We start from the raw sequence: 24,362 nt of genomic DNA, 5'->3' as shown, positions 1-24,362 counted from the left end.
CCCGTGTCACTACAGCAAACCTACTTCTTTTTTTGTTGTACGCAAATTCTAGTGACGCAAACTGAAGGTAGGTTGAATAACTTGACCTTCAGAGCCACAAAAACATGATTACAGAAATCGTGGCCGTTGTTTGCCTTCAGACAAACCCTACAGTAGGCACTTACGCGAACAACTAATGAAGCAAATGAGATTAACGTGGCTCAGAAGCCCCACGAGCAAATAATCCTGAATATATATACGTTATACGTACGTTCACGGGAGCACTGTGCTCAGTATACGCCACTGGTGTATTCTACAATTCTGACTCTATATATTTTGATTTGTAATCATGGTGTACAATTTTAAGGTGTTCAAAAAGTGCGCGCCCAATGGGAAAATTACGCTGTACATGGGAAAACGTGATTTCGTCGATCACATCTCCTATGTGGAACCCATAGGTCTGTTTGTGAGGATTCAGTGTTTACATGAAAGTGATAATTTCTATGTGATTTGACTTTATCTGTATAAGTTTTGAAGAAGTAGTTATTGTTTTTGGTATATTTTTGCAGTTAGATCTCTAGCATAATTGTGTTGAGATGATAGGAAGAGATCGCCAATTATAATAATCATTTACTGTAGTATATGCGTACACTACAGTGGTCTAGCGATTTAGCACACCGCCGATCCGATGGTCGCGGGTTCGATTCCCCTCCGATCGATCCCCCGTTCAATTCAAACGGGGACCGATGTTACGACGGCTTGAGCCGAGGTTCGAAAGGTGTCCTCAGACTAAAGTCGTATCCGTCAGGCGGGAGTTGGCCTTCAGCCGCTCCATAAGTCCTTCCTTTGGTTTGGAGTGCCATCTGCACTCGCCCCCTAACGTCCGGTGAAGCTGTAAAGGCCAGCTGCGGCCAACAGCATTAGAGTAGTCCGAAAAAAAAGTGTTTGATTCCTCGCACAACAAATATTATATTTGATTCATGATTATGATTGTTTGTATCGGTCTGGGTGTTTTCTATGTATAATATGTATGTATTTACAAAAAAAATATCTATGTATTTGTATCAGTTGTCTAGTACCCGTAACACAAGCTTTAGCTAGCTTAACTCGGGTCTAGATGGCGCTGTGTGAATTGTCCTGAGATTATTATTATTTATTATATACATATGTAGAGTGTAAAAAAAAGGAATGTATTCTGGTATACATAGAAGTGATACATCAACAGATAACGCGATATCTCGTCTACCGCCACGCTTTTTCGTCACCGGAAACTCCTAAACTCCTGTTAGGATTTTTCCGTCTATATAGAAGTTTTGCTTCAAAAATCTTTAATTTCCATATAGCAACATTCACGAGAAGTAAATTAATTGCAAAGTTAATTAAATCCTTATTTTAGTTTAAGGCCTAACATGTTATTATTACCTCTTAAAAGAGTAACACTCAAGTTTCTCCTCGTTCTTGTGATGAGACAGCTTACCGAATGAGCGGTAGATTAAAAGAATGTTAACTATGACTATTCAAAAGTACTTAAATTAAATGGTTTTCTATTCTATTCTATTCTTATTAATATACAATAACCATTTGCTTATTGGATATCAACAACATAACATTCTGTTACGTTACAATTAGGCGAGTTGTTTTGATACAGTTACGATTTCAACTGACAATAAATAATAAATACCAATGATGCCACTAAATCATTGACATATACTAAAGTGATTGTGACACGGCCGTGTAGACTCTGACGTGACACGACGTGAAACGACGTGAAACGACGTGACAATCGTAGTACGTGAATTGCTAAATTAACAATAATCAACATATTTCCGTATTGCCAGCACATATTTATGAATAACTGGCTTTTGCCCGCGGCTTCGCTCGCGTTAATTTATCCCCTTAGGGGGAGAAAGTATCAAAATCCTTTCTTAGGGTATACCTACGTCATAGTAGCTTTATGCGTGCAAAATCCCAGTCCGATCGGTTTAAAATTGACAAAGTTTCATACAAAGTTTCATCCCCTATTTTATCCCCTTGGGGGTAGAATTAATCAAAATCCTTTCTTAGCGGATGCCTACGTCATAACATCTACCTGCATGCCAAATTTCAGCCCGATCCGTCCAGTGGCATTGATAGATCACTACGTCGGTCAGTCACCTTTGTGTTATATATATGTATGTTTAGATATCCTATGTTGTAAATATCTTAGACTAATGGACTAACATACATATATATGTAACTATCAGACCCGGCCACGCGTTGCTCTGTCTAAGGTTCTTGAATAAAATAATATTGCGACTATAAATTGAGATGTAAGCTATCCTATCTTTCAAGTTGGATCAAATTGCACACAATGTGCAAATCAAATTTGCAATCGGTTCAGTAGTTTAGGAGTTCATCGCGGACAAATAACGTGACACGTTTTTTACATATAAAGATAACAATATAAATATAACTTCTCTGTAGTCACAGCACTGACAACGGCAATCTGCCAATGTTGCGCCGATACACCACACCCTTCTGCTAGCAGTCTTCCTTCATGAAGGTGGGCAGCATGTCGGTGGGGTCCTGCCCACGAACGCCCTAAATTTCACGTTTTGACTCGGTCAGGTTATTCCCGGTATATAGTTCAAATTCAAAATATCTTTATTCATGGAGATCTATTACAAAATTTTATGATATGTCAAAGCTACCGTCAGTTCGGAATGATTTCGAGATGAAAAGAACTTAAGCATGCACGCACCCTCGCACACGTAATTTGTAATTTATAACAAATGTACTTAAATGGTGAATATACTTTTTTTTTTTTGTAATTGTTGCAATGATTGAGTTTTTTTTTTTGTTTAATGTATGCTTTAGTTTTTTTTAACATCTACTGAATATATATCATTTTATTTTATTTCAAACTCAGCTCGTATTCTTTTCAAATAAATGTTATACATGTTTACAATAATACAGGGTGTTTTAATTTCAAATTTGGGAGAATTGAGTGACCGACAGTAGTCTACAATGTCCTGTTTTAAACATTATTTAAAACTTTCAACGTCCTCTTGCTTTTAACGTCCATTACCTGTCTGTAATATTAACAAGTAAAATGTGTGTCATCGAGGAAATTCTTTATGTCTCAAAATGTCGATGTATTCTTTGTTACAATGGTGTAGCGCGGTGGTTTATCCTCACCACTGTTATATATGTTGTGATGTGATGAGGTATCGCTACATAATATATTATTATCCGTCATACTCGTGAACGGGTGCTGCTCTAATCACTATGACTGATTTCCTCTTATTAATTATTTAACCAGTTGTTGTGTATTAAATATTTTTTTATTTGATTATTTAATTGAATTAGTGCTAATCGGTAGTTTGTATTCACACACTAAAACTTAAATTGTAAAGTAACAATAAAATTATTTAAGAGAGCAACACACAAGTTTGTTGTTCGATTTTCTTGTGATGAGACAGCTTTCCGAATGAGCGGTAGATTAAAAGAAATGTGATGACTATTCAAAAGTGCTTCAATGTAAGTTTATTTGAATAAATGATTTTCTATTCTATTCTATTTATTGTAGTATGTAAACAGTGAGTATACAGGTGTAATAATTGTATTATTTATTGGTATTGGTAATGTGCTACAATATTTATTAGAGATGCCAGTACTCAACGCAGAGTCGTAATGCGGACTGTTTTACACTTAACTTAAATCTATGTTCGTGAAGACGTAAACTAATGGAAGGGTCTCGTGTTGTTGACAGAAATATTACAAGTGTAGGCACAATGGCATAAGAAACTTACAGTCTTTACTGAATGTATGTAATATAGGAATTGTGACTAAAATTAATAGCGTTAAAGTAAGTAGAGTCGTAGTAGGAAACAATGAAGGAGTGAGGCGTGAGGCGTGCAGTGCAGGTAACAGTCGGCGCCATCCATCAGCGGCTGCCGTCTGCCGTCTGCCGTCTACAAGAACGATGAGCCAACTTCTTGCCATTAGGCTGCTGCGTCTTGAAACTAGAATAGATCCGTTTTTAATAGTTGTTTGTTACGGGAAGATTTGTTTGCGCTCCAAACAGAAAATCCATTCCCAACTTCAATATTGGTTTTACGTAAGGAGTTAAAATTGTAAAATGAAAATCTAAGTTTTGACTGCGGGATTGTGAATGCACCGTCATTGTTTAACTTATCTGATTTAAAAAAGTGTACCTCTATATTTATTTTGCGACTTCGTCCGCGTGGAATATAACTTTATTTTTCTAAAATAAAAGTAGCCTAAATTACTCCTTATTGCATCTACCTGCCACCCGTTAAAATTGGTCCAGCCATTACCGAGATTAACCGGAACAAACAGACAGGAAGACAGGAAGACAAAAATTGTAAAAATTGTTATTTTTGTGTATGTACCATATTTATATTCATATGCATGTAGTAAAAAGCGGTTATTTCAATTTTACAAACAGACACTCCAATTTCATTTATATGTATAGATATACATATTATCGGGATTATATCACCTTTTTATATATGTATTAATAGATTAAATATAAATATAAAATTATTATATTGTTATTGACGGCTTCAGTTTACATACGTTGGTCGCAATAAAATCTATTTAGTAGTTTTTGTCTGAAAGAGTAACAAACATCCATCTATCCGTCCATACAGACGAACTTTCTCATTTATAATGTTAGTATATAGTAATATATCTATTCCTCTCATCCAAGATGGCGTGGTGTTGCTGGACGAGGAGTATGTGCGTGGCCGGAAGGTCTTCGGTCAGGTGGTCTGCACTTTCCGATATGGCCGCGAAGAAGACGAGGTCATGGGCCTTAATTTCTACAAGGAGCTGTTCCTCGCCTCCGAGCAGATATACCCTCCGCCTGAGAAGAGATCTTATGAGCCCTCACGGACACAGGTCTGTAGAAGCTCTTGCGGCTATCTTACCTTCTATCTTAAACTATCTGTTACCCTTAGCTTCGTTCGCATAAAAGATACCTTTTTTTTAATAAAAATAAATTTGTGAAAATAAATATAATATAAGTAAATTTAATAATATTAGTTATCGCGAGTGAAAGTTCCCGAAATAGGTTTCAATCTAGAATTAAAGGAGTCTGATTCAAATATTTGATACAACTAGGAGTGTATTTAGTGTTAATGACCTGCTGTAGTGCTGCCTGCGGCTCTTTAGATACTTATATATAGTAAACTGACATCAAGGTTGCCAATCGATGTTCGATGGTTGATCCTGAAGACAAGGTAATGTCTCCGAAAAGTAAAAATATTACTTAATTATAATAATAATAACCTGGACAATTCACACAGTGCCAGGTACGACAGGAAAAAACAACTGGACGAATGTTGCAATGTTTAAATTGTTGTATTATTGAAAAAAAAAATGGTTTGAATGTATTCTACACTTAATTTTATAGTGACGCCACGGAAAGTTAGATAGATAGATAGAATATACTTTATTTGCAACGTACAGTAAAGAAGAAGCACAAACAATATAACAAAGGACACATGTAAAGTTCGAGAACAAGTGAAGAAATGTATATAAAGTTAAACAAAATATATCGATGTTCCATGCCTGACGTTCCAAATTTGAATTTTATAATTTTATGTTAATCACGTGATATTTTTTTAAGCATTTTTTACCCCCCTCCCCCTTGGTAACACGTGGTGAGTTCAAAACTATCCCTTCCCCACTAAACATCACGTGTATTTTTAGTACCTACAAAGAATCTCAAAATTTTTAAAATATTATCCGTAAATACAGATATAAGTATAATTCTGAAATTAAGGACCACGATAAAAATGCCTAGACTGAAAGGTTGCAGATTGTTTTTGATTGGCATAGAATAAATACATGTGATGTCTTACTAGACCCCCCTCACCCCTTGTGATATTTCGTGAAACCCCTCCCTTTCAAGCCTCACGTGATTAATGAATGGCCCCTAATATACATAGAAAACAACGACAGATACAAACAATCCCACACATAAAAAAAATTGTAAAGTACATGGAATCGTACCTGCGATCATCGGAAGTTAGACTATGTGCTAAACCGCTAGATCACCGACGCCAATGTTTGGTACTTTCCTTTTCTCTGATCTTAATTTTGGACATATATATTATTACTTAATTTTGGATATTTAACAATTGAAATAATTATGAACTTCGCATATATGGAACTGTAAATTAATTTGTAACAACAATTGAACCTATTCAAAGTAAATAAATAAGCAAGATAATTGGCACTTAGCTTTCGTTCCCTGCTGTCATGTGACTTGTGTTCAGGAGCGGCTGATAAAGAAGTTGGGTTCTATGGCGTACCCGTTCCGGCTGAGCGTGCCGGCGGGCGCGCCCGGCTCCGTCACGCTGCAGCCCGGCCTCGAGGACGAGGGCGAGCCCTGCGGGGTCCACTACTACGTCAAGCTGTTCGTGGGGGACAGCGAAATAGACCGCTCACATCGCAGGTGAAATATTGTATCTTATGACGCTGTTAGAGGCTTATTACAGGCACGGTCCTATTGTGTATCTTATGACGCTGTTAGAGACTTATTACAGGCACGGTCCTAGCGTGTATCTTATAACGCTGGTAGAGACTTATTACAGGCACGGTCCTAGCGTGTATCTTATGACGCTGTTAGAGACTTATTACAGGCACGCTCCTATCGTGTATCGTATGACGACGCTGGTAGAGACTTATTACAGGCACGGTCCTAGCGTGTATCTTATGACGCTGTTAGAGACTTATTACAGGCACGGTCCTAGCGTGTATCTTATAACGCTGGTAGACTTATTACAGGCACGGTCCTATCGTGTATCTTGTGACGCTGTTAGAGACTTATTACAGGCACGGTCCTAGCGTGTATCTTATGACGCTGTTAGAGACTTATTACAGGCACGGTCCTATCGTGTATCTTGTGACGCTGTTAGAGACTTATTACAGGCACGGTCCTATCGTGTATCTTATGAGACTTATTACAGGCACGGTCCTATCGTGTATCTTGTGACGCTGTTAGAGATTTATTACAGGCACGGTCTATCCTGTATCTTATGACGCTGTTAGAGGCTTATTACAGGCACGGTCCTATCGTGTATCTTATGACGCTGTTAGAGACTTATTACAGGCACGGTCCTATCGTGTATCTTATGACACTGTTAGAGGCTTATTACAGGCACGGTCCTATTGTGTATCTTATGACGCTGTTAGAGACTTATTACAGGCACGGTCCTATCGTGTATCTTATGACGCTGTTAGAGACTTATTACAGGCACGGTCCTAGCGTGTATCTTATAACGCTGGTAGAGACTTATTACAGGCACGGTCCTATCGTGTATCTTATGACGCTGTTAGAGACTTATTACAGGCACGGTCCTATCGTGTATCTTATGACGCGTGTATCTTATGACTCGCTGTTAGAGTCTTATTACAGGCACGGTCCTATCGTGTATCTTATGACGCTGTTAGAGACTTATTACAGGCACGGTCCTATCGTGTATCTTATGACGCTGTTAGAGACTTATTACAGGCACGGTCCTATCGTGTATCTTATGACGCTGTTAGAGACTTATTACAGGCACGGTCCTAGCGTGTATCTTATCACGCTGGTAGAGACTTATTACAGGCACGGTCCTAGCGTGTATCTTATGACGCTGTTAGAGACTTATTACAGGCACGGTCCTATCGTGTATCTTGTGACGCTGTTAGAGACTTATTACAGGCACGGTCCTATCGTGTATCTTATGACGCTGTTAGAGACTTATTACAGGCACGCTCCTATCGTGTATCTTATGACGCTGTTAGAGGCTTATTACAGGCACGGTCCTATTGTGTATCTTATGACGCTGTTAGAGACTTATTACAGGCACGGTCCTATCGTGTATCTTGTGACGCTGTTAGAGACTTATTACAGGCACGGTCCTATCGTGTATCTTATGACGCTGTTAGAGGCTTATTACAGGCACGGTCCTAGCGTGTATCTTATGACGCTGTTAGAGACTTATTACAGGCACGGTCCTAGCGTGTATCTTATGACGCTGTTAGAGACTTATTACAGGCACGGTCCTATCGTGTATCTTATGACACTGTTAGAGGCTTATTACAGGCACGGTCCTATCGTGTATCTTATGACGCTGTTAGAGACTTATTACAGGCACGCTCCTATCGTGTATCTTATGACGCTGTTAGAGACTTATTACAGGCACGGTCCTAGCGTGTATCTTATAACGCTGGTAGAGACTTATTACAGGCACGGTCCTATCGTGTATCTTGTGACGCTGTTAGAGACTTATTATAGGCACGGTCCTATCGTGTATCTTATGACGCTGTTAGAGGCTTATTACAGGCACGGTCCTATCGTGTATCTTATGACGCTGTTAGAGACTTATTACAGGCACGGTCCTATCGTGTATCTTATGACGCTGTTAGAGACTTATTACAGGCACGGTCCTAGCGTGTATCTTATAACGCTGGTAGAGACTTATTACAGGCACGGTCCTAGCGTGTATCTTATGACGCTGTTAGAGACTTATTACAGGCACGGTCCTAGCGTGTATCTTATGACGCTGTTAGAGACTTATTACAGGCACGGTCCTATCGTGTATCTTATGACGCTGTTAGAGACTTATTACAGGCACGGTCCTAGCGTGTATCTTATGACGCTGTTAGAGACTTATTACAGGCACGGTCCTATCGTGTATCTTATGACGCTGTTAGAGACTGATTACAGGCACGGTCCTAGCGTGTATCTTATAACGCTGGTATCTTATGACGCTGAGACTTATTACAGGCACGGTCCTAGCGTGTATCTTATGACGCTGTTAGAGACTTATTACAGGCACGGTCCTAGCGTGTATCTTATAACGCTGGTAGAGACTTATTACAGGCACGGTCCTAGCGTGTATCTTATGACGCTGTTAGAGACTTATTACAGGCACGGTCCTAGCGTGTATCTTATAACGCTGGTAGAGACTTATTACAGGCACGGTCCTAGCGTGTATCTTATGACGCTGTTAGAGACTTATTACAGGCACGGTCCTATCGTGTATCTTATGACACTGTTAGAGGCTTATTACAGGCACGGTCCGATCGTGTATCTTATGACGCTGTTAGAGACTTATTACAGGCACGGTCCTATCGTGTATCTTATGACGCTGTTAGAGACTTATTACAGGCACGGTCCTATCGTGTATCTTATGACGCTGTTAGAGACTTATTACAGGCACGGTCCTATCGTGTATCTTATGACGCTGTTAGAGTCTTATTACAGGCACGGTCCTATCGTGTATCTTATGACGCTGTTAGAGACTTATTACAGGCACGGTCCTATCGTGTATCTTATGACGCTGTTAGAGGCTTATTACAGGCACGGTCCTAGCGTGTATCTTATGACGCTGTTAGAGACTTATTACAGGCACGGTCCTATCGTGTATCTTATGACGCTGTTAGAGACTTATTACAGGCACGGTCCTATCGTGTATCTTATGACGCTGTTAGAGACTTATTACAGGCACGGTCCTATCGTGTATCTTATGACGCTGTTAGAGACTTATTACAGGCACGGTCCTATCGTGTATCTTATGACGCTGTTAGAGACTTATTACAGGCACGGTCCTATCGTGTATCTTATGACGCTGTTAGAGACTTATTACAGGCACGCTCCTATCGTGTATCTTATGACGCTGTTAGAGACTTATTACAGGCACGGTCCTAGCGTGTATCTTATAACGCTGGTAGAGACTTATTACAGGCACGGTCCTATCGTGTATCTTGTGACGCTGTTAGAGATTTATTACAGGCACGGTCTATCCTGTATCTTATGACGCTGTTAGAGGCTTATTACAGGCACGGTCCTATCGTGTATCTTATGACGCTGTTAGAGACTTATTACAGGCACGGTCCTATCGTGTATCTTATGACGCTGTTAGAGACTTATTACAGGCACGGTCCTATCGTGTATCTTATGACGCTGTTAGAGACTTATTACAGGCACGGTCCTATCGTGTATCTTATGACGCTGTTAGAGACTTATTACAGGCACGGTCCTATCGTGTATCTTATGACGCTGTTAGAGACTTATTACAGGCACGGTCCTATCGTGTATCTTATGACACTGTTAGAGGCTTATTACAGGCACGGTCCTATCGTGTATCTTATGACGCTGTTAGAGACTTATTACAGGCACGGTCCTATCGTGTATCTTATGACGCTGTTAGAGACTTATTACAGGCACGGTCCTATCGTGTATCTTATGACGCTGTTAGAGACTTATTACAGGCACGGTCCTATCGTGTATCTTATGACGCTGTTAGAGACTTATTACAGGCACGGTCCTATCGTGTATCTTATGACGCTGTTAGAGACTTATTACAGGCACGGTCCTATCGTGTATCTTATGACGCTGTTAGAGACTTATTACAGGCACGGTCCTATCGTTGTATAATTTGCTTATATATCTAAATAGCATTGTAATATATCTAAACATATTGTTTCTGGCTTTGAGCAATTCAATTATAGAAATTTTAATCGACCACAAACAGTCATTGACCACAATTAATGATCACGTGATTACACTTGTATGCGTATTTTTTTATCAGTCCTGCTATAAGTGTTCTGTATTTTACAAAAAAATCTATTAACGTCTTTCTATTGATATGTGCCAGTTAGTTTGGGGTCAGAAGATACTGTCTGATATGTCGTTAAACAAATGACCACGGCCATGGCACTTAGCGTCATCTAGTCCCAAATTAAGTGTGGATATTGTCCATTGTCCAGCGGTCTAGTACACCGCTTTACGACCGATGGTCGCGGGTTCGATTCCTCGCACGGCACAAACATTTGTATTCATGAGTATGATTGTGTTAACTATCGTGTGACGCACCATTAATTAAAAATGGTAAAGTCAATAATCATGTAACCTGAAACGGAACGTCAGAGGCCAGAGCCAAAGTAATCTATGTGACATTGACAAGTGGATGACGGACGATTGAACGGAGGCAGCGGGAGTTTTGGAGCGAAAGTGTTGATATTATTATAAAAACAAATAAGAGATAGATAATTGTGAATATTGTAGGCATTGAGGTGTTTCTCTCCCTGACTAATCGGCATTACGCCTAAGTCGTCAGGATACTAGTGATTTTAAAAGTTCAGAAGCGGTACCAATCCCGCCTACAAATTCGACTGTAAGGTAATTCTGACTAGAAGTTGTGGTAAGTGAATTTACGTTAATAACACGCATACCATTAAACGCAGTTTCTCACTTGTTTTATTGAACTTTTGGATGAATTGCTTTCTACATATTAAATAGATTTAGTATGTACGATAACTTGCGAGAGTAATGACATGACATGTAGCACGATATTCAGGTATACAATATACCTAAGAAAGAAGTATTATGAATACATTAAGTATAGAACAACATGGCTATCTAATTAGTTTAAAATACAGAGTAACTATTGTTATGTTATTAATGCCTATGATAGAGTATGATAGGATATCAACAGATTAGAAACAGTTACATTAACTATGTTGACATACAGGTTGAACATGAGAACACATACCATGTTATACATATAAACAGTGTAATGGTATTGCTGAGTTTGTTGCTAATTCACAGTAAATTAGTCTAACTTACTGTTCAGTTTTGTGTGTTTGTTCTACGTGAATTGAATTGAAGAATTGTTATTATTTCTTTACATAGGTACACATATATGTTTGATGATCCCATTTCAGATAAATGACAATCACAGGCATAGTCCAGGTATATGTCTTGATGGTGGTTATATTCCCAAATTGAGACACTGTCATATGTATATATATTATATTGGTTGATACTTTGATATGTGTTTATTAATGAATTAATAAAGCATATTAATATAGATAGACACAGTATATTGTTGACATAAACTGATACCAGCAACATAACGTGTTATATTTTATAATATTAGATATTAAAGACATTTTAGATGCTATCTCTTGATTAGCTGTGAAGCTCTCAGTGAAAATAGTACTTAACTCTGATAGTACAATTATTATATTTATTTCTTGCTGTGTTTTGAATTTTATATATATAGCAATGGCTAACAATTGGTAGTAAACTCCAATGTTAAAAAACCGAATAACTGTAAACTATTATTATTAATAGTTCCTTATTTAATCATTATTTAGTATAAAATCCAATTGAGATCTATTAGGATCCTCAAGGTTATCATAATCATATGATATTGATTATTAATGTGTTGAAAAAGCACCTAGAAATGATATCCGATTCCTCAAAGGTGTCATATTATGCTGGAATAATATATTATATGTATGCTCAGATTGAATGTATTATATGTTTGAGCAATTGGTTCACTTCTTTGATGCTTCTCTTGAAATTCATTAGAATGGCCCTTAGCAGCCATTGTTGATCAATAAAGGTCCTGTGCAGGTACCTGTAGCTATGTACATTTGTCATTTGAGACAATGTTTAGTAAGTGAGTGTTGGAATTTATAAGCACCACATTAATATGTGACATGTTAGAAAGTGATAGATTACAGGTAAGACTATTCTTACATGGTTCAGTTTTATAATTTATGAAGTTGTCTTTTAACCTAAAGAAAAGCTTTTGGTAACTCCAGAAATGAATGTTATTGGCTCTTGATTGTATTATTGATTGTACAAGAAACCTGTTGAATTTTCTAAACAATACTTGAGCAACAAGCTTGTCTTTAAATTTACTATTAGTGTTATGAATATGAATAAAAGTTTTTGGAAATAAGTTAATATTTGTGTACATACAGAATGTTTGGATATATATATTGAGTCGCAACAGTGAGAGTATTTGCCTTTTGATGAGTTATAACTCTCCATACAGTAAATTGCACAAAATGTCATGATTTTATAATATGAATATGTACAACATACGACAATTGTTATCACAATAATGAAAATAGACTATTGTAATATATTGCAATGTATTGCTATATTGTCCAATCTTGTGTAGTGCATAAGCTAATGAACTGAAGATTTGCTGCAAGGATCTGAGCTTAAGTTATCCATTGAGTTTTATTATTTAGTGTCATTTGTAGAATGATAGTACTAAGAAACTATAAAGTGGACAGATTCATTGTTAAATCTGTATTGGAATTGAAATGTGAACCAAGGAGGAAATCATTGTTTAAATTCAAATTGTATTATATATTTGTGAAGTACAGATAATAAAAAAAAAACAAGTAGAATATATTATTGAATATTAATATAAATAAATGTATATCAGAAGATAATAACTAATTTAAAGCATTCATGAGTTAATAATGAACTCATCTTGAAGTTAGCACATGGATTGTGTCAAACAGTGTGGTCTAGAATTGTGAAATTTGGATAATAAACTTTATAATTCAGATATTATGGCAGGAAAATGGAAATAAATGAGTGCATAGCACTCTTTTGTTGTATATAGGTATGGACAGATGGGAGAGAATTAAGTGAATACATGTAAACTGTGATATGGTGAAATAGAGGAGAAAGGAAAAATTGGATACTATTTTTAAATGGTTTATGTAACTTACCTTCTATGTATTTGTAGACTACAGGATTATAAAATATTTTATGATTTGACTAATGAAGTTTCTGTATATTAATTAGTTATTATTAAATAGTCTCTGTGGGAGGCAATGTTAAGATATTCAAAGTACATAAGCTTTAAAATTATTATAGAGGAAAATTATGAGACACAGACAGACAAGATTGTTAGGAAAGAAAAGAGATATGGATATTCTAGAAAACTTTGCTGATGACCTTGGTAATGTGGTTATTAATAGGCTGCATAATTGTCCATGCATAGAAATTCGTTCCCATTCTATACAACCGTTATATATTTATGAGAATTCCTGATTGTTGGTGTTTTATGCTATGCCTTTATAAGCATGTGGTTTGTTTTATTTAATATAACTTTGTTACCAAAGAGGATGAGACTGAAGTTAGTCGGTTTTATGAAGATAGCACTTCTATACTGTGGCAAGCTTCCAATTATCTTCTGTGAATCTACTGTACTGTAGAGGACAGTGCATGGTGATTTCGGTATAGCTATGACAGGAATATATAAAAAAAAAAAAGAATAGGAAATATCCTCAATATCTTGTGAACACAAGTTAATCACTGCAAATGTAACTTAGATTGAAAGTGAGATGTTGGTATCCGTTGGGATGAACAGTGATTCACAAGCACAGTATCAGTATAATTTATAGAAGAAAAAAATATATAAATAGTAATGATTCAAAAGAAAATTGTATCATATGTACAGGTATAAATACATATAGTAATGCCTATTTAACATTTAAATAGTATTGTGATTGATTGGATTGTAGGACGCCATATAATGAAATGAAAAATTTATAAGCCATATATATATATATATATATAAGAAAATGGCAGAGACGACAGACAAAAGAAACGTAGGACAGCAGAAAAAAAGATAAGCAGATGACATAAGAAAAAAAAAGGAAACAGCAGGAGAAGACTGGATGCAAACTTCCATAGAGAGAGACATGGATAGTCAGTATGGACGAGCTGGTTTATGAATATGGATACTGGCGTAATTTATGAGATTTTTATATGGTTTACTGATGGATAATAAACTACTTTATGAATAGCATATATGTAGAATGAAAAATAAATACTGCATGGTCTAAATTGTAAGTTTTACATGTTATAGAGAATTATTTGTTGAGAAAAGGTTTGCGAGCTGAGCCATTGTTCTTTAATTATAATGGTATTATAGTGAATACAAATTTAAGAAGCACAGGTAGTTAAAACAAAAACAAAAATAAAAGGACAATTGATTGTTGTTAAATGTATGAGCATTAAAGTTTTGAAAAGTGTACATGGGTATACTAGATTTAAGTTGAAAGGATCCTATTGAACCTATAACTGTTTTAAGAGACCTTTATATCCAATGCAAATAAAATGAGAGATAATATAAGTTGTGGAAGTAAGGCTATATCTGTCAATTTAATCCCAGGAATATATAAGAAAAGTTACTAGAGGATATAAATGAAAGTTAAGATATAAGAAAGTTAAATATTGTTAACAATAGATTACAGTTTACAGTTAAAAATTACTGTTGTAGATGGTTTTGCCAATTTTATTAATTTCTAGTTAACCTTTGTTAAATCTTGAGATATTGTATCTATTAAGATTTTAATTGGTTGAAAAAAAAAAGAGTATAATCGAAGCGTATAATGCTAAATTAACGAGCATGTAAGAATTGTTGGTATACATGTTGACTCAATTGACTGGAATATGAGATTGGATGTGTTGTATTTAGACCATTGTCACTTTTGACATAACTGTTGAGTTGAAGTAAAATAAGAGTGTTAACTAAGGCTTTTAATAGTAAACTCATCAACATATAAGAATTGATGTTGTCACTTGCATAGCATACGAGAACGGATGTATTAAATAAGTGAGGGTGTTTTAATGTTGAATTGTACAAAATTACAGGTGTAGAGATATTGGAAGTTTATAATAATAACGGTGATGTTGTTTTCAAATATTTGGTTGATATTGATCAGATAAATAAGATTGAATTAAATTTAAAGCGTTGTCTTTGACGACGACGGAAGTTAAAATTTTTATAAGTAATGATCAACGCAATCAAATGCTGGGCATTTGATTCCATAGATTAGTCTGAGCACCTATATGCACTTGTATGTGTGGCTGAACGCCCTTTGGAGAAATCGGATTGACTATTGTACTAACTAAATAGTTTAAATTGAAATTAATCCTTTCAGAATTGATTTTATGTGTCTGTTGTAATTAATGGGAAATTAGAAGAGGTGCTAATTTATAGAACCCAGACACCGTATACAGACACTTTAGAAATATTATGAATAAAGCGCTCGAGGTGTACAAGATAGTTACACTGCAAGATTGTAGTAAGGACGATCACAAGGTAAAATTTGATACACCTCTATGGAAAATAGTCGGTAAATATAAGCGGTGAAGAGTTGTACATAACGTAACGAATAGATCTGAAAGATTAAGGAATGCTAGTGATACAATGATGAGTTACAATCGATGACAAGCTGAATTATGAGCAAAATGGCTAATAGAACGGGCGGTTGATATGACAATGAAAAATGATTTGCAATACTTTGATGAAATTATGAGATTAATATAATAATCATATGACTATGAATACGATTTATGGATTTTAAGGTAAATGATGGTGATTTAGATTTGATGATATACTGATGAGATGATTGCTCTGAGATCGCGGCTGATGGTTCCGTATACGTTAGTTCACGGAGAAAATGGGGATCCGCGTGTGCTCAATGCGACGTACAACGAACGACTCGCTTTTTGTTGATGCTACTCAAGATTTGGTAGATAATAATAGGAGTAGGGTATGTGGTAGTAATATATTGCATGTTCGTTCAGAAATTGGTAGATACTAGATATATATCAACCAGATATATAATTCGAATTTGGTACATAATTAAATTGAATTAACTTATGATTAAATGTTATAAAGTCCTTTAAAGCGTTGGAGAAATAGTAAAATTGAACCAGGAAATCCAGTTCTTAAAGATATGTAATAGAATAAAAAGTAATAGTAAATTTTGATGGGAGTGCATATAACCCATAGTTGAGTTGCAATGTAGAGCACTTGAGGCTGAAGTAAAAATAGCATAGTACCATAAAGAATATGACTAGTTGGAGGCCGTAACTCCTTGCGTGCGCAAGCGGTGAATGCCTCATTGAGAAAATGACCAGTTGTTAAATATTTGATGTGTTTCAGTTGGAGGCCGTAGTTCCTTGTGGCGGCAAGCAGTGGCTGAGTCTAATGAGAATCTGACCAGTTTGAGGCCGTAGCTCCTTGTGTGGGCAAGCGGTGGCTGAGTCTAATGAGAATTTGACCAGTTTGAGGCCGTAGCTCCTTGTGCGGGCAAGCGGTGGCTGAGTCTAATAAAATCCAGATCTGTTGAGACCGTAGTCATAGTGGGCAAGCGGTGACATTTTTTTAATGTTTTGTTTTAACAGGTATTTCACTAATTAGCTAGGCAGCCGTGTTTGCAGAGATGCTGACTAGTACCTGGTGTGAAAAATTAAATGATACAACTTAAGGCGGAAAAATATAACAAAGACTGAATTCATGATGTTGAAATGTAATGTGTAGTTGTCAGTGGCAACTTTCATATTTTAAGTATGTAAAGTATCTCAAACTAAATTTTATATGATTTTAATTTTATTATATTACCCAATGTTAACTGTTATGATAATATCGAATGAGGCCCTTCGATAACGTTGGATGGCCGAAGTGGCTACGAATACCATCGATAAAATATAAAGTGAATAGTAGGCTTACTAAACTCACGTTCGTTTGACGAAAGTTAGTAATTCGTTTTATGGAAATTGCGCAAGGTTTTACAACAAACTCCCAGAGTCTGTACTCAATTTGCCAGAAAAAGAAATCAAATGTGTCATAAAATATTTTCTTTGTAAAAAAAAAAAAAATAGCTTATTATAAAATTGAAAAATTTATAAATGTCATCATTTATAAATCAGTGATTTTTTTTAGAAAATATCTAACTTGAAATTCATAGCGCTGTCAATGTTGTCTGATTGAACGGAGATTAAGTGCGTAGCGGTTTTTATGTTGATTGCCGCACGCCTAATCCTTGTTGTTAAATAAATATAAGTAAAACAATATTTATTTAAAAGAGCAACACACAAGTGTCTAGCTTATTCTTCTTGTGATGAATCTGCGTTCCGAATAAGCGATAGATTCAAAAATCTTGACTACTCAAAAGTGCTTATATTAAGTTTGTTTGAATAAAGATTATTTCTATTTCACATTAATCTGGAACAGTGGGTTTTGGTTTATGTTAAACTGGTGTTGTAAAGAAAATTGAGATCAGTATCTACAATCATTTATAGTTCCCTAAATGTACAGGGTTCAAAGGGTGCAATAGATTACTTGACCAGTGAGCTGATGGTATTGTTACGTAAATCATAACTGAAATTCAATGAATTATGTTATATTAAAATAATTCTCTGGTAAATCAAGAGTATCGTCGAAGTAAAATAGTAGTAGTAGTATTGAGGGTATTAGAACCACTTGAATAATATTGACCTGTTATTTTCTATTGGTGAGGTGAAGGCAGGCAGCGATTTTGTTCTAATTTTATGTCACGAGAATAATACTTTCTCTTTATATTTTTTTCTCTATATATGTAGGTAATTAAGTTTTACCTTTTGTAATGTGATATGTTAAATTTATCCGTTAAAATATTCATGATGAGAAATGTCAAGTTCTATTTTGGAGGTATAAAAAAAATGCAATGTTCATCGGATCGGAAACTTACATTGTGATGGTGATATGTTACAGTCTGACTCATAGAAGTCAATCACCGCCAAATAATTGTTTGTTACTCTAAAAGGTTGTTCATGTTTTTGGGTGATTTGGATTATGTAAATTAATATATGTTATGTTATATTTTGTGCATTCTGAATGCATGCCGAAACTTAGCTCTGTTAGTATTGATTTTAGATTGTAAACCTTTGACAGTATACTAAGATAGTCAATGTTATGAAAGTAATGTGTATCTTTAGTTTATTTAGTTAAGTATTTGTTATATGATCCTGTAGACACTATATCCTTTGATAAGCATGACTACGCTCATCAGTTACCTATGTGTCTGGGCCAGACACTATTGCAGGATGGCCGACTGTTAACTATCGTGTGACGCACCATTAATTAAAAATGGTAAAGTCAATAATCATGTAACCTGAAACGGAACGTCAGAGGCCAGAGCCAAAGTAATCTATGTGACATTGACAAGTGGATGACGGACGATTGAACGGAGGCAGCGGGAGTTTTGGAGCGAAAGTGTTGATATTATTATAAAAACAAATAAGAGATAGATAATTGTGAATATTGTAGGCATTGAGGTGTTTCTCTCCCTGACTAATCGGCATTACGCCTAAGTCGTCAGGATACTAGTGATTTTAAAAATTGTTTGTATCGGTCTGGGTGTTTTCTATATATGTATAATATGTATGTATTAAAAAAAAAAAAAATATCTATGTATTTGTATCAGTTATCTAGTACCCATAACACAAGTTTTAGCTAGCTTAACTTGGGTCTAGATGGCGCTGTGTGAATTGTCCTAAGATTATTATTATTATTATTATTGTTAATTTGTTGCACAGGAGTACAGTAGCCCTGGGTATACGCAAGGTCCAGTTCGCGCCGGACAAGAAGGGCGCCCAGCCGTGCACGGTGGTGCGCAAGGACTTCGTGCTGTCTCCTGGACAACTAGAGCTCGAGCTCACTCTTGACAAACAGGTACATATAATATATCAAGTCAATATAAAAAAAAGGTATAAGCGTAACAGTTAGAAATTCAGCGAATACGACATGTATTATATTAACTCTAAGTGGTACTAGATAGTTGTTCACTACTCATCATCATCATCATCATCATCAAGACCTAAGTGTCCTAAGGAATAGGTATAAAAATCTAAATATATATAACTCAAAGGTGACTGACATAGTGATCTATCAACGCACAGCCCAAACCACTGGACGGATCGGGCTGAAATTTGGCATGCAGGTAGATGTTATGACGTAGGCATCCGCTAAGAAAGGATTTTGATTAATTCTACCCCCAAGGGGATAAAATAGGGGATGAAACTTTGTCAATTTTAAACCGATCGGGCTGAGAGTTTGCATGCATAAAGTTCCTATGACATAGGCATCCTCTAAGAAAGGATTTTGATAAATTCCACCCCTAAGGGGATAAATTAACGCGAGCGAAGCCGCGAGCAAAAGCTAGTTTACAATAAGATACCAAAGGATATGTGGAATTACCCTCAAATAAACTCAAAACATCTGTTAAATCATATTTACTGAGCAAAGTCTATTACTTACTAAACAATTACTTGAATGACGAGCGTGCATGGCAATAGTTGTTCATGCACGGGATTTTCATTTAATGTTAGACACCTATATAAATACCTATACATTGTAAATAAAATGGCTTTAAAAAAAGTAATTAAGTAACCTTGCCAGTTCTCAATTGGATCTATATATCGAACTGGACAGTAGGAAAAAAAATATATGATGTAAAAACTTGACATTCATAAGCGGCTAAAATGTCCTACATGAATAATGATTTTTGAATTTGAATTTAGAATTTTTCCTCTCAAATGTATTCTGTCGCCGGTAGTCGCTATTGCTCTACCACCAATGTGACATGGGGTGCCATAGACTAGCTAAAGGCACAGATATTCATTCTAGAAAAGTAGTCTATAAAATATGGCGCTGCTATCTCCACGCCACGCATAACTTAGTGGCGCCCTCTATCAACTTTCTTACAATAGTAGCAACAACCCACATTTTATTCCTTTACTAAGGCAGTATCTATAGCAAATCATGACACATGATACTGTGGGTATGCTCTGAAATGATAAAGCCGAGTGTTCGCATGAATCCGATATTCATTCGGTTGATTATGAGATGCGAGAATTAAACTCCAATTTTTCAGTCCAATCAAAGTTTATTAGTGACACCTTAAATATATATTTTTTTCATTTATTTGTTTCACAGTTTATTTTTTTTATACGTATATATATTTGGTTTTATAAATTCTTAAGCTCCCGCTGCGATTTGTTACAGGGGAAGTTTTTAATAGAAGGTTTCACTGTAGGGTATATATATTATATTATAATTACACATATATTATAAATAAAATATTATATAAAAGTATATAATAATTATATATAAAACCTGAAAAGAAAGGTTCATAAACTTCAAACGAATGAAGATCGTATCAGAAAATAAGGGGTTATTGGTTGAATTATTAAGAAATGTTTACTTTTACAAATATATGTAGTACAAGTTAGATTTCTAAACGATATATTTGTACTTTATGTCATTTCTATTATAAAATACTTGATTATAATTATGCTGATTATTAAAAATCACACATTTCACAAGCGCCTATTATATTTATGTCGGCAAATCGTACAAATCACACTTTGCTATTGAAATAGTTTTGGTTCTGTATGAACGTATTTTATACTAGACTAGCTATGCCCACAGTTCCGTCTGTTTGATTATTTATAGCCTATGTGTTATTCTGATGTATAAGCTATATTACTGTAAAGTTTCATGAAAATCCGTTCAGTAGTTTTAACGTGAAAGAGTAACAAACATCCATCCATACTCAAAGTTTTCTCCTTTATGATATATTAAATAAGATTTTTATACATATAATATATATGACGTTGTAAGAATGCAACTATATAAACCGGATGACAGTCGAAGCAAAATTTCTTGGTTGGTACAGAAAGAAATTTAAGTTAACTTCACCTTTAAATTAAAAGCCGATTTTGATGAGTGCAGTTGTACATGCACGGGGAGACGGTGGCGGTGAACATGAGCATTCGCAACAACAGCAATAAGGTGGTGAAGAAGATAAAGGCGAGCATCCAGCAGGGCGTCGACGTGATGCTGTTCCAGAACGGACAGTACCGGAACGTGGTCGCCAGCGTCGAGACCCAGTAAGAGGCACGCGTTTTAAACAGTCTGACGATATTGTTTTATGGATGATAATACTATGATACACTTGCTTGCGTTAATTGTTTACGTTAACGTAACTTTTTAGAAGTGGAACATGATATAGATGAGCATGAAGTCAGGCCAGTTAGCATGGAGTAACTGGAAATCAAGTCAATGTGGCTTGACAAATAGCAATTTACCACATTGGATTCCAGGGGGAATTGCGAGGTGGTCACAATACTCAAAATCCCCTTCTGTCTTATTTGAGATTTATTATAAGATTAGAAGAGATTTAAACATCGATAAATCGTTTAAGATCTATTCAATGAAGCGTATTGAACCTACTGAGGAAATTTTATTGGTAAATATGATTAAATCAAGGAAGCACCTAAATAACCCTGTTGAATAGATTGTGTAAGTTGAATAAGTGAATTTTGGTAACTTTACTTGATCATATCTATATACTATTAAAAAGAGCAACACACAATTTTCTTGCTCATTCTTCTTGTGATGAATCTGTATTCCGAATGAGTGGTAGAATCAAAATATGACTATATATATAAAGATTATTTCTATTTCTATAGTGGTCAAAAATATGAAATTGCATTTAGCCAACGCAAATGGTTCTGTGTATATGGATTGGTGTGTGTGTGCCAGGGACGGGTGCCCGCTGCAGCCGGGCTCCAACCTGCAGAAGGTTCTGCAGCTGACGCCGTCGCTGCGCAGCAACAGAGACAAGCGCGGCGTCGCCCTCGACGGACAACTCAAGCGCGCAGACGCCACCCTCGCCTCTACCACACTGTAACTCCACTTTTTTTTAACTATTCGATTCGATTCCTTTCGAGGTCCCGATTCGAGTCGCGGATTCCTCGCACGGCACAAGCATTTGTATTCATGAGTATGATTGTTTGTATCGCTCTGGGTGTTTTCTATGTATAATATGTACGTATTTAAAAGAAAAAAAATCTATGTATTTGTATCAGTATCTAGTACCCTTAACTTGGGTCTAGATGGCGCTGTGTGAATTGTCCTGAGAATATAATATTATATTCAGACCAATGTGTATTTATCTGAAAACTACATTTTTTAAGAGCATAGTAGGGACACACGAGCTGGCGGCTCCCCTGATGGTAAGTGATTACTGCCGTCCATGAATACCCGTAGCACCAGAGGACTTGCAAGTGTGTTGCCGGTTTTTTAAGAAGGAACAAGAAGCTGTTTTTTAAGGTTTCAATATCGTATCGGAAATACCATTGCTGGAAGCTACATATGTTCAGTTTTGATGAACTCTAAGCGTGGTGTAATCAATAATGTGCAGACTTCTGGATCCGGAGCAGCGCGACGCGTTCGGCATTGTGGTGAGCTACAGCGCCAAAGTGAAGCTGTACCTGGGCGCGCTCAGCGGGGAGCTGGTCGCAGAGCTGCCCTTCATACTCATGCACCCCAAGGTCAGCTGTGACATTCTCTTCATTTACCATATAGTAATTTTAAGTAGCAATAACGTGGTCAAGTGGAATGAGTAGTCATGCTCACTAAAATGTCCAGACAGGTGGCGGCGTGGTGGTACATACACTAAAATAACATTTTTTACAATTTTTGTCAGTCTGTCTGTTTGTTCCGACTAATCTCTGAAATGGTTGGACCGATTTTGACGGGACTTTTTTTGGCAAGTAGCTAATGTAATAAGGAGTAACTTAGGGTACTTTTATTTTAGAAAAATACAGTTATATTCCACGCGGACGAAGTGGCGTATATATATGTATATATCTACCATAGCATCTACCTTCAGCCCGAGCCGTCCAGTGGTTTGGGCTGTGCGTTGATAGATCACTACGTCAGTCACCTTTGAGTTATATATATATTTAGATTTGATATTCAAGTGTAACGTGACGTTATATTTACGACATGTAACAGGCATGAAGGACTTATGATGATTATTTTTGTGACAGGAGGGTCGCGCAAAGATGATCCACGCGGACAGCCAGGCTGACGTCGAGATGTTCCGACAGGACACCGTCCATCATCAAGAGAGCGTCGAGGTCTACTAGTTACCGTCCCGACTACCTACTAGTAGATTTTATTAAAATTATTATTTTCAATATGTTTACATGAAATATATAGGTGTAACCTGTTATATTTGAGATTATACAATTAATATTAATCAACCCATATTAAGAATATTACTCTTAATATATTCCTAAGTTCGTGAAAAACTTGTTTTAATAGTAAGGAATCCTATATCTATACATATAAATAAAATTTGAGTGTCTGTTTGTAAAATCACACAGATGCGAGCAGCGCAGGACCGATCGTCGTGAAGATCTTTGGAAAAGGCATTTGTCCAGCAGTAGACGTCTTCCTGGCTAAAATGATGATGATGACTATGAATTTTCAGTTATTTTCTTTCCCACCTGTGAAAGTTTGAATTTACCATTATCTATATACTATACATATAAATAAAATTAGAGTGTCTGTTTGTAATATTGAACTAACCGTTTTTTACTACATGCATATGATGATGAATCATGGTGCATACACCAAAATAAATTTTTTTACAATTTTTGTCTGTCTGTCTGTTTGTTTCGGCTAATGTCTGAAATGGCTGGACCGATTTTGACGAGACCTTTTTTGGCAGGTAGCTGATGTAATAAGGAGTAACTTAGGCTACTTTTATTTTAGAAGAATAAAGTTAAATTCCACGCGGACGAAGTCGCGGGAACAGCTAATATATAGATATATAAAATACGATAACAATAATATTGTGGGCGTCGAGTTGTTAACTGCCTCGACTTATTCGCAAAAGGTCACCGGTTCAAATCGGACATCAAAGATAGAAAT

The 24,362-nt window shown here is 36.2% G+C and overlaps 1 protein-coding gene across 1 annotated transcript; it reads left to right on the top strand.

Moving 5' to 3' along the window:
• Positions 1 to 286: 286 nt before the first annotated feature.
• Positions 287 to 23,685, top strand: LOC131843373 (arrestin homolog). Its single transcript, XM_059192001.1, has 8 exons — positions 287 to 437; positions 4,694 to 4,888; positions 6,217 to 6,445; positions 19,172 to 19,307; positions 21,369 to 21,526; positions 22,182 to 22,325; positions 22,843 to 22,972; positions 23,474 to 23,685. The coding sequence occupies exons 1-8, from the start codon at positions 329 to 331 to the stop codon at positions 23,570 to 23,572; spliced, it is 1,200 nt and encodes a 399-aa protein (XP_059047984.1). The 5' UTR covers positions 287 to 328; the 3' UTR covers positions 23,573 to 23,685.
• Positions 23,686 to 24,362: the final 677 nt, after the last annotated feature.

The sequence above is a fragment of the Achroia grisella genome, unplaced genomic scaffold (assembly GCF_030625045.1).
Source record: "Achroia grisella isolate CSIRO2021 unplaced genomic scaffold, CSIRO_AGI_Agris_v1 utg3071, whole genome shotgun sequence".
Lineage (NCBI taxonomy): Eukaryota > Metazoa > Arthropoda > Insecta > Lepidoptera > Pyralidae > Achroia > Achroia grisella.
This window is presented reverse-complemented; position numbering and strand designations above follow the sequence as displayed.

Bases quoted from the DNA above. Each gene is read 5' to 3' on its own strand.
- LOC131843373 (XM_059192001.1), top strand. From the start codon at position 329: ATGGTGTACAATTTTAAGGTGTTCAAAAAGTGCGCGCCCAATGGGAAA. The intron at 19,308-21,368 runs GTACATATAATA...TGATGAGTGCAG, and splicing joins AGCTCACTCTTGACAAACAG to TTGTACATGCACGGGGAGAC. The intron at 21,527-22,181 runs GTAAGAGGCACG...TGTGTGTGCCAG, and splicing joins GTCGCCAGCGTCGAGACCCA to GGACGGGTGCCCGCTGCAGC.